Here is a 15,888-nt window from a genome sequence, read left to right on the forward strand (position 1 = left end):
TGGAATATGTCATGAGCAGAGAGCACAAACATGCTGAGGGATGTCTGTTAGCTCAGTGAGAGTCACAAACTCACGTGTTCACTTATGTCTGATTTAGTTAAGAACACAATGACAGCAGCAGTGCTGCCACGTGTGCACAGAACAAACGTCCAATGAAAGGCTTCAGTTAGTGAAGAGGGAACAAAACATTTCAGGAAGTATTTGTGGGCATTTTTTTGTTTTTATACTACTTGAAGACTAAAGTGGCCGTCCTATGAGACGACGGTGGCTGCTCTAAAGCACAGAGGAGGGGGAGGGGCTTACCTGCACAACATCAACAACAGACAGGAAGTCAGTTCCAGGGAAGAAGTCGTCCTCTTCCACTTCTTCCTCGTTCCCTTCGATGATGTCAATCGTGTGTGATGGAGCACGGGGAGGAGCTTGTTCTGCCTCCAGGAGCTGCTGTGAACACACACACACCTGTCAGAGCTCACACCTCCACCCTTGACTGACTGAAGTCCTCAGAGGCTCAAAGCTGCTCACCTGGTCAGGTGCTTCATCGCCCACAGAGGCTGTTGGAGGGGCAGCGAGCGCTGATGTCACTTCCTGAGGATGCTCACACCTGGAGTCCATCCGGGGTGGACCTGCATGGGGAAGGTTGTGTGTGTTATACTTGACCTTTGACCTGGAACTGTTGTTTATGTTTATTTTAACCTTTACAGAAACAGGTTACTATGTTACTGACCCAGTGGGATCGCTATGGCGACAGGGCAGCTGTTTGCAGGGGTCATGCTGAGGTCATCAAAGTGACCTGAGGTCAGGTGTGATGAGCTGAAAATGTGAGATCGTCCAGGTGAGGAGGAAGCAAAGGGAGGGGCTGAAATGATTGGTTGGGGCTGAGTGAGGGGTGGGGCCAGGCTGGTCTGAGTCTTGGAGGACTTCAGCTTCACACCTGAGACGCAGAGCAGAATGTTTGACAACGCCCACAGGTCAACCTTTACCATCACACTTACTGATGTTGACTTTCTGACCTCGGACACTCTCCACTAGTCGGGGGCGGGGCTTCCTTCCGAGTGGTGAGGCAGGTGAGCTGAGGCGAAGGTACGGACTCTTCTTCAGGGTCCGTCTCAGACCTTCATACGGCGCCCGGCCATACAGCCGGGTCAGGTACGATTCTCCGTCCACTTCCAACTGATGACGCTCAGCTGCTCCACCTGTGCCTCGGTTAGGCTCCACCCCCTGCAGGTGCATAAACACATAACCAATCAGTGATCGCTTGTTTGTTATTGATGAGAAACTAATCAATGGCTTATCAGAAGAAGCCAGCCTCACCGCTCTGATTCCGGCTCTCTGCCCTCTGCTTCCTCTCCTCGCTGTCCTCATACTTCCTGTTCCTCTGAGCGCGCCCACTGGCCTCTCCTTCCCTGAGTGGGCGGAGCTATCAGCGTCCACAGCTGAGTGATGGTTTCTGATGTTCCCTGAGGACATCTCAGCCTGATGGCAAGGCAGAAAAGGGTCAGTCCCCGTTTTACTTCTTCTGCTCTTTCTCTGAGCACCGGGGGAGGAGCAGAAGAAGAAAAGTTCAAAGAAGAAGAAGCGTTTGTGCTGTCGTATGAGTGAGAGAACAGATGGCGCCACATCGGAGTTCTAGAAGTGAAGTTTAGAAGAAGCAGAAGAAGAAGCAGACAAAAAGAAAGATGAAGGTGTTCCCAGCCTGCTGGAGCTCACCTGGATGTCTCTGCTTAACCTGCTGATCCAGGCGTCCACTGTCTTCTTGATGCGGACCTCCTCGCTGTGGTCTCTGCCGGTCAGAGAAACCATCCTAAGTGTTTAAACCTGTCCTGTGTTAGCGAGCACACCTGAAGTCAACACTACCATTAGCTACCTGTTAGCAGCTAGCGCCTCCAGCTGGCAGTGCAGAACCTCTCCGGTCCGGGCTCTGAGCAGAGCCTCCAGGTTCTCCTCCAGAACTTTCTTCTGCTTTCGAACCTGATGGAGAACCTGACCCGCCTCCTCCAGCAGGGACGGGACCGCGGACCTCCTCTGGACCAGCACAGACTGGGACTGCTGGGACCAGAGGTTATGTTCTTCATCAGTGGTTTTATTGGGCTGGGGTAGTCTGGACTGGTTTTGCTGGGACTGTAAACTGTTTTCATGGGATAAGTTTTGTTGGAGGTGGGAAGATCGGGACCTCGGGCGATTTTCCTTTGAGGTGGTTTGTTGGGACTGGGTTTGCTGGGACTGGGACTGGGTTTGTTGGGATTGCTGGTGCTTCGGTGAAGGTCTGCTGGTTTTCAGAGGGTCTTCTGGCTGCTGGGGGACAGAACGTGTGTCAGGCTTCAGTATTACAGACTCCCGTTAACTCGAGCTGAGCTGAACTGTACACTGACCGTCAGCAGCATCTTCATCTCAGTCTTCAGACGCTTCATCTCCTGCAGTACGTCATTGGCTCTCCTCGCTGCCTCCCAGCTGTGATTGGCTAAAGACCGGAGCTGAGACCTTTCAGGCATGTGAGCATGTCTGAAGCATTAAAAACATGCAAAGGGAACAGATTTAACTTCCTAGATCGCTCAGCCTGAATAAATGACCAGTGTAACGCTATAATATTAATATCTGTTAGTTTTTGAGTGTCTTATCTGACTAAACACTCACGCCTCAACAACGCTGTTGTTACTCAAGAAGTGAAAGTAACAGCCCATCCAGCGCTCCGCTCCACGCAGCGTCACATATCCTAATACACAATCTGACTCACATCATCATCATTTATATAGCACTTTAAAAACACACCTGGTAGACCAAAGTGCTGTACAATACAAATATGCATATAGTAATAAGATGGTAAATGGTAAATGGCCTGTATTTATATAGCGCTTTACTAGTCCCTAAGGACCCCAAAGCGCTTTACATATCCAGTCATCCACCCATTCACACACACATTCACACACTGGTGATGGCAGTCACTACAGCCACCCTGGGGCGCACTGACAGAGGCGAGGCTGCCGGACACTGGCGCCACCGGGCCCTCTGACCACCACCAGTAGGCAACGGGTGAAGTGTCTTGCCCAAGGACACAACGACCGAGACTGTCCAAGCCGGGGCTCGAACCAGCAACCTTCCGATTACAAGGCGAACTCCCAACTCTTGAGCCACGATCGCCAGGTTGGTGGAATGAAGCTGACACTGAGCTGAGCCCCGCCCTTCAGGCTGCTCCCGATCACCAACGCTTACACTCTTAACCGTGTTCTCGCGTGGAGGGGCGGGACTTATGATGTACCCTACAGCCATCCACCAGGGGGCGAGAAAGCTACCCACCCTCCGAAAAGCACACGCTGCTGCGATCACACAGCAGCACTGAGGACCGACAGGAAACCAAGATCAGAACCATTAAACAGAAGTAAACAAACAAATAAATGATGCGACAGCGTGGAAGAAAACTACTGAGACTGAACGTTACACTGATTCAAATTAATGAGATCAAACACACAACACACAGTGTCACATTCTTGGCAATTCAGCTGAGTCTAAAGCGCGCGCGCGCGCGCACACACACACACACACACACACACACACACACACACACAGACAGACAGACAGACAGACACACACACAGCGGGCCGTCGGAAGCGTCTGGAATCACTCTGAGGACAGTGTGACTCACGCAGCGAGGACATTGATGCGTTGGCGCCTTCACATCGTGGGGAGTTTGCAGGTACAAACTACATAAAGTGAAAAAAAAGCATCACAAAATGGTCTCAGAATATCAAAACTAAAATATACAGACTGAGGAGGATGTACGCAATGATGCGAGCTCGGAGAGGAACGCCCCCCCGAGGCTCGCAAGCGAGTCCCACCGTAACATCGCGACTATGGCCTGACAGAACAGAGTTCGGTTATTTCTGATGATACAACAGAGACGTTCTGAGGTCCCTCAGAAACGTCTGACCCAGGGCGATTTTATGAATGAATCATAGCATCCCAGCTCGCCTCTCCCCTGCTCTGGCTGTAGCGCCGTTGCTGCCAGAGCGATGGTGGCTGAGACGCAGCGGAGCGGAGGTGTAAGTGCCTGGCTTAAAACAGGACGTTAGCTGCATTTAACCTTCAGTTATTCTTTATATAGTTGGTAGGAGTCAGACCATGTTTCTGTTAGCTGAAAACATTACAGCAGGTAACCTGTAGTGTTGGAAACGTGTTTTCCGACGATGTTTGCTACCCTACAATCCGTCCTGCTCTGTAGTAAAATCAGCGACATTTGACCGTCCTGTTGCTCCCATTGAAATTTATGCAGCCTATTTAAAATCTAAATCTTTAAACTGTCCGCAGCCTACTGCTGTTACCACTGTCCTGTTTGAAATGGAATGGGAGAAGCTGGTTATTTTGTTATATGTGCCAAGATTAAACCCAGGAGCCACATTCAGGTAAAAGTGTAAGAACAAATGATCAGTGTTTCAATATTTATCTTTTATTAGATGTTCATGTGGTTTGGTTATTTGCCTTTTGGTTGAAAGTACACTGAGAGAAGATTTTTCATTAGTGATCTTAATAGTATTTGTTTTTTCATATTAATGTAATTTTTTATCTAATTGAATACAATCTATTTAAAAATAATAATAATAATAATAATAATAATAATAATAATAATAATAATAATGGATTGCATTTTTTATAGCGCTTTTCAAGGCACCCAAAGCGCTTTACAATTCCACTATTCATTCACACACAGGTGGAGGCAGCTACGGTTGTAGCCACAGCTGCCCTGGGGCAGAAGCGAGGCTGCCATATCGCACCATCGGCCCCTCTGGCCAACACCAGGCAGGCGGTAGGTGAAGTGAATCTCTGTCAAAAAAATGCAGTCAGTTTACTTCTTACTCACTATGAGCATCATTCATTATCCTCCCCCAGTAATTAAGGTTAGGATATGTATTTTTTCTATTCCAATCCATTCTTCTTTAGCAGCATTTAACCTTGATCAGATTTGATGGTTTTGTTACAGACTTTTCAAAAAAGTGTTTTGCTTTTCTTTCACAAATGTGGGATTAAATTGTGTTAAAATGTACAAAACAGTGATGTTTTTTTTTTGGACGAGGACCCAGGCACAGAGACACTTGATGAATTCAAGAATCTTATGATTTAATAAAGAAATTTGCAGACTTGCACAGAGAGGGTAAAATTATGATGACTGATAACAGAGATGAAGACAACAGACGACGAGGACAGGGAGGAACAGGGGTTTAAATGCACCAAGGAGACAGTCAGAGGGAACTCGGGACAACTGGAGACATGTAGGGATGCAGGGACTGACAGAGACGGGGAAGACGTGTCATTGTAACGAGTAAAGTTTATCTTGCCTGGCTGGGCAGTTCTCTGGGTGCTCAGCACGCCCAAAGCTCTGATCCTAGAATCGCCCCTGGTCTGACCTTCATCTCAGAAGGTCCAAACGCCCTCAGCTAAAGTCGTGACGCTCGCTGAAGCTGGAAATGTGGCGGTGGGTGGGGATAAAATGGGCGCCGCTGTCAACTTGCCCTCTGTCATTTAATCGCTCAGAAACTATCACAAACAGCTGCTGCAGGCTGTCTGCTGCTGCTGTTGCTAGGCAACACCCCAGTGGTTTCTCATGGTGACAGCGAGCAGAGATGCTGATGGAGGAAACGGGCGGGGGGAGGGGGCCCGGGCCTCCCCTTCCTCCTCTCTGTAGACCTTTACATGCCAGCAATAATTCATGAGCGCCGTAGTAACGGCTGCGGATGACTATTAATGCCGCGTCTTTGTGCTTCACCCTTTTCTTTGTCCTTGTGCTTCCCTTCAACGCTCCGAGCACGCTGCGTGTTCGACACACGAGCTAAAACCGGATCGGTGCAGGCCCACGTGGACCACATTCCTTCGATGATTAATGCTGAGCACAGGTGGACTGCTGTGCTGCCTGAATGTGGACCCGAACAGGCTAACCTGCCTAGGACAGATGTGGAGCCACATGTGTGGTGGGGTCTGGGTCTAATACTTAAACATGTTAAATAAAGAGAGTCCCCGTGTGTGGCACGAGGCCCTGTGGGTGAGTTTCAGCAGGCAGACCCGGCTTAACTGCTGAACTACCTGAGACAAAATCCATTATGGTTAAATGTGGACCAAAAAGGGACACTTTGTGGACGTAGACCCCCCTCCCCCTTTGCTGCCGTACAGGCTAAATGTGGACCTGCCACACACAGCTGGCTGAATGCTGACTGAACCTAAGTGGGGTACATGAAGTGGAATAGACACACAGCGGGTGGAAAATGTCAGGTGGGCCAGATGTGGTTCAAATATCATGACATAGCTGACATCTGGCCCACATAAAGCGTTTTAGCATCCGGACTCCAAAATACGGATCCACCGACTCCAGATGGATCCGCTGCAGGTGTGGAGCTAAATCAAGTTTGCATGAAATCTGCAGCACGAGCTGAAGTGGACCAATCGGGCAACATAAAAACACAGCGAGACGGAGGCTTCTGAGCGGGCCAGTGGGGGAGGGTCGACACCACAAACAGTCATAGGTGTGTGTGTGGGGTTGGGGGGGCCGGCGGGGAGTGCTGATGGACATTAAAAAAAAAAAAGTTAAAAAAAAAAAAGAGTGCTGACATCATCGTCTTAAATGCAGTCAACGCCGTGACACGCAGAGAGGGGTGGGGGCTTGTTTATCGGCACAAATGTGAAGTTATTGACGCCTACGATTATGATTCTGTCAGTGTTTAAAGAGCGGCCGATCACTGCAGCGCTTGTCTCTGCACATTCCTGAATAAATTATGTCTTTAAATGTGAAGCTGGTAACCATGGCAACAGCATCCTCCTCCACGGCTACAGCGAACGAAGAGGAGGGGGAGAGAACCGACCGCGGTGCTGCGCAGACAGATGAATCAAACCTCGCTGCGACTCCATGTCTTTATTTAGCTCTGCACGTTCAGCCCACGTGAGCGCCGACTCACTGACGGAGGCTCTGCCCACTCCGCCTAACTCAACCGTGTCTGAACATGGAGACTGATCCAAGCTGGCATTCTTCACCGCACTGTGCCAGACTTCAGACTTTTCAGTTTTCGAGCGGATGCTGTCATGCTTCTGTGGTTCAGGATAAACATGACGCTTCTAACAATGAGCTCAGGCAGGGAGCCCCAGACATCCCATGAAACCACCTATATCACCTGTTATTGCAATTTATGACCTTTCAACTGCAAGTGAACTTTGTCAATATCTACGTTTTATCCAGTAAGGATAGCTCGCAGAGAGGCTGCCTCCTCTGTGATCAGAACAGCGAGCGCGACACCCTCGAGCTGTAGGCAACCGTGTCGTCCCCACACGCCGCGATCAGCCACAGAATGTGAAAACATTCAGAGCAGCCGCTGATGTTGTGGATGTCCCGACTCGCTCTCAGAGCGCGAGAAACGAGCTGCAGGTTTGAGAGCAGCTTGCTGTAAATCCACACACCTGCAGCATTGTGTCTTTGTCTGAGCCGCTTCGGCTGCTGCAGCTGCACGCACAAAAACACTCTGTCAGACACTGCGCGGCCAATCAGAGCGCAGCAGAGGTGAACTGAGCAGATGCAGTTTCTGGATCTTAATACGACGCCGTGTCTTTAATCAGAGTCCTTGCTGTCTCGTTAACAAACTCCTGATGCAGTACCGGTACTACCATTACTGCAGTACTCGCTGTACTTGTAGTTTCTTGCTGCATTGCAGATTTTCTCTTTGAACAACAAAAACACCCCTGGTGTGTGTGTGTGTGTGTGTACAGTGATGGTTAAGGTGCCCTTGGCTCAGTGCAGCAGCTCGCTGTGTGAATGCTAACCACGCTGATCTGCGTTTCTGCTGGTTACACTTTGGTGCCGCTCGGCTCCTTCTCACATGATCATTTCTAACATTTGTGACTCCAACATGTGGCTCGGGGGCCACATCTGGCCCACCAAACAGTCCAACACAGCCCGAAAATGGACGAGTTCCTCAAGCTTTCATTACAATGCTGATCACGTTTGGTGACAAAGGAAAGGTCACAGTTCAAGTGAATGTAAAATGAAAAGTAAGGCTCAACATTTCGAGTTTCTTCATCAACGCATAGACAGCAGAGAAAGTTTCGCTCTTGGCTTCAAGTCAATCAAATCTGCATCTTTGTCAAATACAAATGTTGGAATTACAAGAACATAAAAGCGTCCATGTGAAGACGCTGAGTGCAGGATTTCAGGAGCTGACAAATTCAGAAAATACCTGTGCTGTGTTTAAGCTCCACAGCAAACGGTGGAAATGTGGCTGTTTTCCCTGAGAGGCCCGGATTTGATCCGAACACAACTTCCTGGAGACGTAAAGATCAATAAGTGAGACGCTCCAGTGTTCTTACTTTAGCTGGACTTCTGGAAAAACAGGTGAGCCGCTCCATCACAGCCTGACTCAGTTTCTACTGAAAGAAGCCTTTAGCCACAGGACGTGAGTGATTCCAGCACCAGAATTTCAAAATAAAGTCGAGTGTGGCATTAAAGAAACGTCACGTTTGACAGAAAAGGAATTTATTACAACCGACTCAGCTCCAAGGCACGTTACAAGATCAAATGTGTTAGTTTCATTTTTATCTGAACAGAAACACAAAACAAGCTGAACCTTAATGTGAGGCAGGAACAGAGAGGAGGGGCTTCTTATTGCAGTACAAAATATATTAGAAAGGAAAAATTAAATTCAAATTCAAAATGATAATATGAATAAATTATTTCTATAAAAATAAAAAAAAATTGCTTTTTTTGTTGTTTTCTTTACAGACACGACTTTCTAATGTAAAAATGGAGCATGTGTTAGTGACTACCGGCTGCCTCACACTGAACCTCCTAAACACCACGGCACTGACCACGCCTTCATCTCCACGACAACACAACACGCTCGTTTCTTTGTTAAACACGTTTTCTAAAACATCCACATGTAGAATATTTATAAGTTCAGCTGTCTGCTCCAAACTCGGCTGGAACCTGGACGGAGGGAAGACGGCGTGTGCACGGTTTCCTCTTTGATGTCCCAAAACATCTGACACAGTTTAAGTACAAAAGGTTTTTTTCTGTTTTACATTTAGATCATGACACAAGGTAGAAACGAAACACAATTCCAAGGGTCGTTTAAACATGACTCTACGTCCTGCTCGTCTGTTTTTATGCTGATTTATTCGTTTACATCTGCAGTGAAACGTCGGCATAATTATACTCTGACACCGTTGGCTTTCCGGGCAGAAGAAACAAACTTCCTGTTTAGTCTCTCCGACAGCCGTCAGAGAGCTAGCGTGTTCACGGGTCTTACTTCCTGTCCAGTTCAAACAGAAGAAAACCAGCAAACGAGCAGCAGATGTGTTCCTCGAGGTGACTTTACCTTCCAACTGTCAGGGCCAAAGTCGAGGCGTTTTTGGTTGGTTCACTTCAAACCACTGGAACCAGTTTGTCCACAGCAGAAACTCTCTGCATTTGGGAGTTAACTTGTTTTAACTTGACTGAAAATGAAGAATTCATCAGTCTGACCTCCATCTTTGCGTTTGCTTTGTGGATCCAGGTGCAACAGAAACATAACATTTATTCGCTGGACAAATCCAACTATGAAGTTTGTTTGTTTTTTAAAGCCCAGAAAGTTTCTATAAGCGAGTTATGAGGAGCAAACACGCACAGCTGAACGGTGACGGCTCACGGCTGCAGCAAGTCAGAGTCTGTACTCGTCTCAAAGCTGCTGCAGAGATCAGAGTCACGAGCGAACGCGGCCGCGCCTCCTCTCAGCCATGTTGGGTTAGAGGAGGTGAACTGATGCTGCAGCTGTTTCAGGCGAGGAGCGGCTCTGTAAACAGCATGACGCCCGTTTCATCCGCACGTCCAACAAGCCTGAGGTTACAGTTCAAGTCTGCACACAGCCAGTTATTGTCTAATCATCTTAAGCTCAACCCCCCCCGCTTCTGTCGACGTGCCACAGGAGTGACGGTCTACCGCCGAGAACGTTACCGAGCTGATCTTTGTGCGACGCCTCGTTAAAGGCACCAAAACCACGAGCAATAACTTAACAAAGGCTCTGTGAGCTCACAGCGGACGGTGGCGATCGTTGTGACGATCCGTTCAAGACGAGTGTGTGTGCACGCTCACAGTGAGGACGCCTGACACAGGTATGGACCTGCTGTGAGCGTGCTCCACAGCTTCAGCTGCATTTCTGGAATAACCCTTCATGAAGAGCCCCTCCAGCTGCGGCGAGTGCGGCTCCACAGAGTGGGAACGTGGAGCGACGGATTGTAAGTGAGCGCTTTCTCCTCCTGAAACGGCGTCCTACCGGCCGCTTCCTGCAGTGGGAACGTGCACAAAGACGCCCTGAAACTCCCCGCCGGTCTCATCGCTGCTAACAGACCTTTGCTTCACAACAGTCACAGCATGATGTCATTCTGAGATCACGAGCTTGATGATGTCCACGACGTTAATTAGAAAGAGTCAAAGGTAATAAACGCTGAACGTGAGCAACGCCTCCCCTCGCGTTTCTCCACCCGGTCGTCAACGGGTTCGTTTATCAAACAGGGAGAATTTACGACCGTTTTAAACAAACATAACTGATGTGAGTTTCACTGTGAGAAGTGTGACGGCGACTCGGACACAAACTGTGACTGTATGTTAACCAAACTCCAGACGAACATGAGCAACGGTGGGAGCGACACCTGGACCCACACAACAGGCACAGATTAACATCAGTAATGTTCCATGTTTCAGTCAAACTGTTTCAGTCTGTGAGCACATCGTCCTGAACAACAGACAAAAACACAAACGACTCATTCACAAAGTAAACGCACAAGTTTAAACGCCAGACGAACCAAAGATCACTCTGATGTCATACATCGGAGTTTGGATAATTTGGATGATTACATTTTTCTTATAAATTTTAACATATTTCTTTGTTTCAAAATAAGAATCGCCTGCTTGTCCGAGACGTTTATTAAACTGCATCACGATAATCTCCGTTTCAAGCCTTCAACGTATTTTTAATCAGGTTTTCTTTACAGATGCAGAAACGGGCTGACGGCCTGGCGCAGTGGTCACACATTTGTACTCATGGGTGTAATGACTGACACACACACACACACCTGTAATAACATGAACTCATTTTAACAGAATATTGAGGTTATTTTAAGCCTCACAGTAAAGAAGACTGAGTGTTGGACAGAAACTATAGCATGCATGATCTTACTGCACACACACGGAGCTGGAGGCAGCTCGACGTATAAACTGAAGAGTGTCAGCGCTGCTTTGGATCAGTAACACTCATTTATTTTACTGACGCCAGGTTGAAACTCAACCTTTGACCTCCGTCACATCGAAAACAGACACGATGACAAAGGAAGGTGGAAAGTGTTAAATCAGAAAAGCTTTCACGTGATCACCAGTCCAGACTCTAAACGACTGAAACAGTTTGCTGTTCTTCATGGTTTGAATATTTGACTGAGTTTAGGTTAGAGCGAATCTCTGTGGGGGGCAGGCTGAAGTACCTCGACCTGGGCTGTGATCCAGGGGAATATAAAAAACAAAGTCTGGGCTTGAGGCTCCAGCACCTCCTCCTCAGGGGTCCCTCTCCTTCTTTACCTTCACATCTCCAGCCAGGATGGTGGAAATCTCCCCCTGCATAAATGCCCAGGGCACGTTGGAACCGACTAGCGGGCACTTGTCCCCACTGGGGCAGTACACCTCCCCGGAAGCCCCTTGGGCCTTGATGCTCTCCCGGGAGCAGGGGAAGCAGAACTTGTGTCCGGGGACGGAGGGACACTGCACGAAGTGAGTGTCCTCCAGGCGCTCGTGGCAGATGGTGCAACATAGCGGTCCGCTGTTGGCCACGGGGGAGTCGGGCACGCTCTGCGCGTGCACCTGGTCCTGCGCGGGCAGCCCGAGGTCCCCGTTGCGGGAGGAGAGGCGCCTTTGGCCGGAGGCTGAGGCCGGGGACGCCGGGCTGCCGGCCGCGTGCCTGGAGTGCGCGGCGGAGTCTCTGTCCTTGCCGGGCGAGTGCGCGTTACCGAGCGCGTCCGCCACTGACATGAGCGCGGCCATGGGGGACTGTCCGTTCTGCGGCGGGGCGGTGGCGGATTCCGGGGGGGTCTTGAGGGCCTCGCCCGGGCCCCCGAGCCACTGCTGCCGCTGCTGCTCGTCCGCAGAGTCCGGCTCCGGGGAGGCCTTCCTCTTCCTCAGCCCGGGCCGGGAGCCCCCCGCCCGTCCTGGCGGCAGCGGGAAGCCGCCGTCGGCGTGCGGCTGCGGTAGCAGCTCTACGGACAGCGGCTCCCGAAAGAAGCGCAGCGGCTCCGGCAGCAGGTCCCCGAGCAGCCGCCAGTCCCCGGAGCCCGGCTTCTTCTCGTACTCCAGGTACTTAAAGCCGGACGACAGCCCGCGCCCGAAGTCTTTCATGCAGTCCTGGTACATCTGCTTGGCCACCCCCGAGGCGCTGGAGAACACCGTCCCGGAGCCGCTCGGGTACTCGATGAACAGCTTCAGCTCATGCTCCGCGCCGGGCTTCGACGCGGCGTCGAAGGCGAACACGCGGCCCAACAGCGCGTGGTCCTTCTTGAAGCGGACGTCGAAGGGCGTGCTTCCGGTGAGCGCAAGCAGCGTGTCGCGCACGGCCTTCGGCCGGCCCGCCCACTCTTCCTGGCGGCTCCGCAGGCTGTCGCTCAACTCTGCCAGCACCTCCGCGTTGCGCTGCTTCTCCTTCAGCTCCCGGTCCGGGTCGGCGGCGGAAACCGAGGCGGGCCGCTTCGCCCCGGGCTCGGCCCGGCCCGTCTGCGGCAGCAGGCTGGGTGGCACGGCGGCGGACGGCGGTCCGGCGGGGGTCCTGCCGCGGGAGTTCGGGCTCTGGCGGTTCAGCTCCGGCGGGCCGTCGTCCTTGAAGCCGTTCGGTCCTCCGAGCCCGGTGGGCGGCCTGCCGCCGTAGTCGAAGCGTCCCAGCGAGTAGCGGTCCGTCCCGGGATGCTGGGGCTTGGCTGCACCATCCGCCGGGTGGTGGTGGTGGTTCGGCGGCTCTTTGCCACTTAGTATGGCCGCCTGGCTCTTCGTCGCCCCGGGCTGCTGCTGCGGGGGCGCTCCCGCGGCGCCGCGGGCCTCCTGGAAGCCGTGAGCGCGCTTCAGGTGGCGGGCAGTCTCGATGACGAACTCGATCCGGTCCGCGCCCTCATAGTTGACGCATCCGCGGCACACGGGCTCCGTGAAGTCCCAGATCATGGCCCAAGGCATGCGCGGCAGGTCGCACAGGTAGCACGACTGCCGGCGGGACACCTGCGGGGAGGACATGTTCCCTCTGCCGGCCCCCTGCCTCCTCCTCCGGGCAGCCGCTTCACCAGCTCCCGCTAAAACTGCGACACGCCGCCGGACTGCGGAGCCTCCTCTGAGCTTATTGTTCCTCCTCCTCTTCCTCCTGCTGCTGTAGCTCCGTGTGCTGCTGCAGAGATGGAGGAGGGAGGAGGAGGGAGCTCTGCCTTTTTTTCCCTGCATGCATCACTCCCGGGGAAGCGGAGGAATTCAGATTGTTACCCCCTCTCACACAATGCCACCTGGTGGAGTAGCTGACGTCACCGTCCCTCCCCCTCCGTGATCTCACTTGTTGCCCTCGTTCTTCCCCCATCTGTGTCACCCCCACCTCCTCCTCTTCATCCTGTATTGTCACATCCAGGTAAAGAAGAAGCCCGCTCCACCTGCAGCACTCCAGCTGCCGGGGTTCACGGGTCTGACCCCAGCACACACGGGTCCGGAGGGGGCACACAGCGGGAGGGCTGAGGCCTCCCCCCCCATCATATTTTTGTCTGTAGTTTGTGGGGCTGTTCACGAGTCATCATAAAAGTATCACGGCTTGTTTCTTTAAATAACTCCTGCTCCTTTTACCAGTCTTTGGCTTTTGAGGGTGGGGGTCTGCTGCCATGAGAAGAAACTCTGAGATCAACCCCCCCCCTCCTCAGAGGAAACAACAGCATAGGTGTTTCATCACCTCACAGCAGTTTAAGGTGGAATATTACAGGTGGACCCTGGGGGTTTGGGCTGCAGAGGCATCCGTGTTGCTAGGCAGGTTTTACCTCTCTGCTCCAACCCACCCCTCCTCTCTCTCTCAGTATGCACTGAGCCTCGATCGCCCTCGCTGCTCTGATGTTTCTTTGGTTTCTGTCTTCAGAGCTCAGCAAAGTTAATTTATGCTCTTGTTTGAACCCTCAGTGTAGCTGTGCAGCACAGTTAAATAAATAAGCGATAAGTAAAAATGAGTCTTGTGATGTGTAACACATGCAGTATACTACGGTAATCAGCAAAGGATTACTGTGGTATACTGTAAATCTCTTTAGATTAAAGCAAAGAACTGACCAATAGGAGAGGTTTGTTTGCCTCTTTCCTTCCCCTCGTGTGTCTCCTGATCGAGGTGCCGTGCAGTCAGACATGATGTGACGTGATGGGCAGCTCTCTGACCCGAGCCTCTCAGTGCTCAGAGCACGTCTGACTGTGGAAAATATCCCGATTCTCCACACAGCAGCTTCAGCTCTGCTGCAGACAGCAATCACATCACTGAGCAATGAGTCTCTGTGGAGCTGTCCGCACGCAGTTCATCAAACAGGCGGAAAAATAAAAACTATACTAGTTTCAAGCAGAGTGTGCACAAACAGGATGGGGTTACCTCACAGCCTGTAACTCACAGAGGGACTTGGCTGCAGTTTGGCCTTGGCTGTCACAGTCACCTGCTCATTCATAACAATAAAAGACGTCTGTTCGTACAGAAACCTCACAGCAACACAAACACGTCCACAGTCCAGTTAGCACGAGCTAGCAGCTACACCCACCTGTCAGTCAAAAAGGCCACGCCCCTGATATGCAACCTTGCCTTGACAGAGTTTACACAGGTGAGTTATGAAAATATGCACTACACTGGTGCATTCTGGGAATATTGCGGTTTTTCAGTTATCAGCAGTGGGTGGCGGCTTTGGCTTAGTGCCATCTCCATAAACACACAAAAGCATCTGCGTGCCTCTCATGGATACTGCTGGCGTTGCCATGGAAACGTGCGAGGAGAAGCTGCAGAATACAGGATCAACTGTAGCACCCCCCCCCCCACACACACTATGAATGATTATGCAAATGCAGCGACGCAGACCTGCTGTAGCATTCAGACGCTCCCAGGCTCCTTTATGTCTCCACCTGCTCCAGTCTTCACACAGCACTCCGACTGACCGAGCAGACCAATCAGCACCTCCACATGCTCTCACATGACCTTTCATCGCTTTAGCTGAAGCATCACTGCACAGGAACTAATCTAACCTTTGTCTCTAAAACACACGAGGGCTTCACTCTGCTCTTCCACTGCAGGAAAATCACTGGCTTGTTTTTTCATAGGTGGGTTTAACTGACTCAGACCAAACGGTGACCACATGCAGATCACTGATAGTAATGTGTGTCGACACCTCTGAAGGCTTCTTTAAACCAGGAGAAAGCCCGTGTAGAGCCCGGCAGTCAAACCAGTTCTGTGCACATCTGAATCCAGCTTGGAGTCAGTTTGTGACTTACAGGATTTTATTTGCCTCCATTTTCAGCTTCAGCTGATTATTCGGTTCACGTGGATCTGTGCGAATAATCAAACATCTTTATTTTTCTTTCTTAAATAAACACACGAAAAACGTAATAAAGATTTGTTTTTGTGCGGGCCCTGCATCCCTTCAGATCTCCATGTGTGCTCACTGAACGCGTCACATAAATGAGAACAACCACAAAAACCAAGAGTCCTTCTGAGCGTGTTGATTGGTGGCTGTTTAATAAGCAGGTTCAAGCTTTTCCAGGTGTGTCAGGAGTGCACCTGAACCCTGAGCCTGTTTCCTGTCTGTGTCTCTCAGTCTCTGTTTAATAACAAAACCGCCTCCATCAAACCCACAAAAACATCCTCCCCCCACCCCCCT

At 50.9% G+C, this 15,888-nt stretch overlaps 2 protein-coding genes across 8 annotated transcripts in view; both read right to left on the minus strand.

Annotated features, from left to right (window-relative positions):
• The window catches only part of kiaa0586 (KIAA0586 ortholog), a 34,963-nt gene that overhangs the window by 7,490 nt on the left and 11,585 nt on the right, over positions 1 to 15,888 (minus strand). For 5 of the 7 annotated variants that reach the window (XM_085392038.1, XM_085392037.1, XM_085392039.1 and 2 more), the window contains exons 8-15: positions 2,370 to 2,499; positions 1,865 to 2,292; positions 1,708 to 1,780; positions 1,312 to 1,473; positions 1,011 to 1,218; positions 725 to 931; positions 523 to 623; positions 304 to 441 (exon numbers count right to left, since the gene is read on the minus strand). In XM_085392038.1, the coding sequence (XP_085248164.1) occupies positions 304 to 441; positions 523 to 623; positions 725 to 931; positions 1,011 to 1,218; positions 1,312 to 1,473; positions 1,708 to 1,780; positions 1,865 to 2,292; positions 2,370 to 2,499 (1,447 nt within the window). The remainder of the gene's footprint in view (positions 1 to 303; positions 442 to 522; positions 624 to 724; positions 932 to 1,010; positions 1,219 to 1,311; positions 1,474 to 1,707; positions 1,781 to 1,864; positions 2,293 to 2,369; positions 2,500 to 15,888) is intronic. The other 2 variants (XM_085392035.1, XM_085392036.1) reach the window with 2 other exon arrangements.
• irf2bpl (interferon regulatory factor 2 binding protein-like) lies at positions 10,720 to 15,880 on the minus strand. The gene has a single exon (XM_085392042.1). It carries the CDS (start codon positions 13,454 to 13,456, stop codon positions 11,543 to 11,545), a length of 1,914 nt encoding a protein of 637 aa, XP_085248168.1. The 5' UTR covers positions 13,457 to 15,880; the 3' UTR covers positions 10,720 to 11,542.

This window comes from Rhamphochromis longiceps, linkage group LG19 (assembly GCF_057381845.1).
Source record: "Rhamphochromis longiceps isolate RC_006_pf linkage group LG19, R_longiceps_female_GT1.1, whole genome shotgun sequence".
Lineage (NCBI taxonomy): Eukaryota > Metazoa > Chordata > Actinopteri > Cichliformes > Cichlidae > Rhamphochromis > Rhamphochromis longiceps.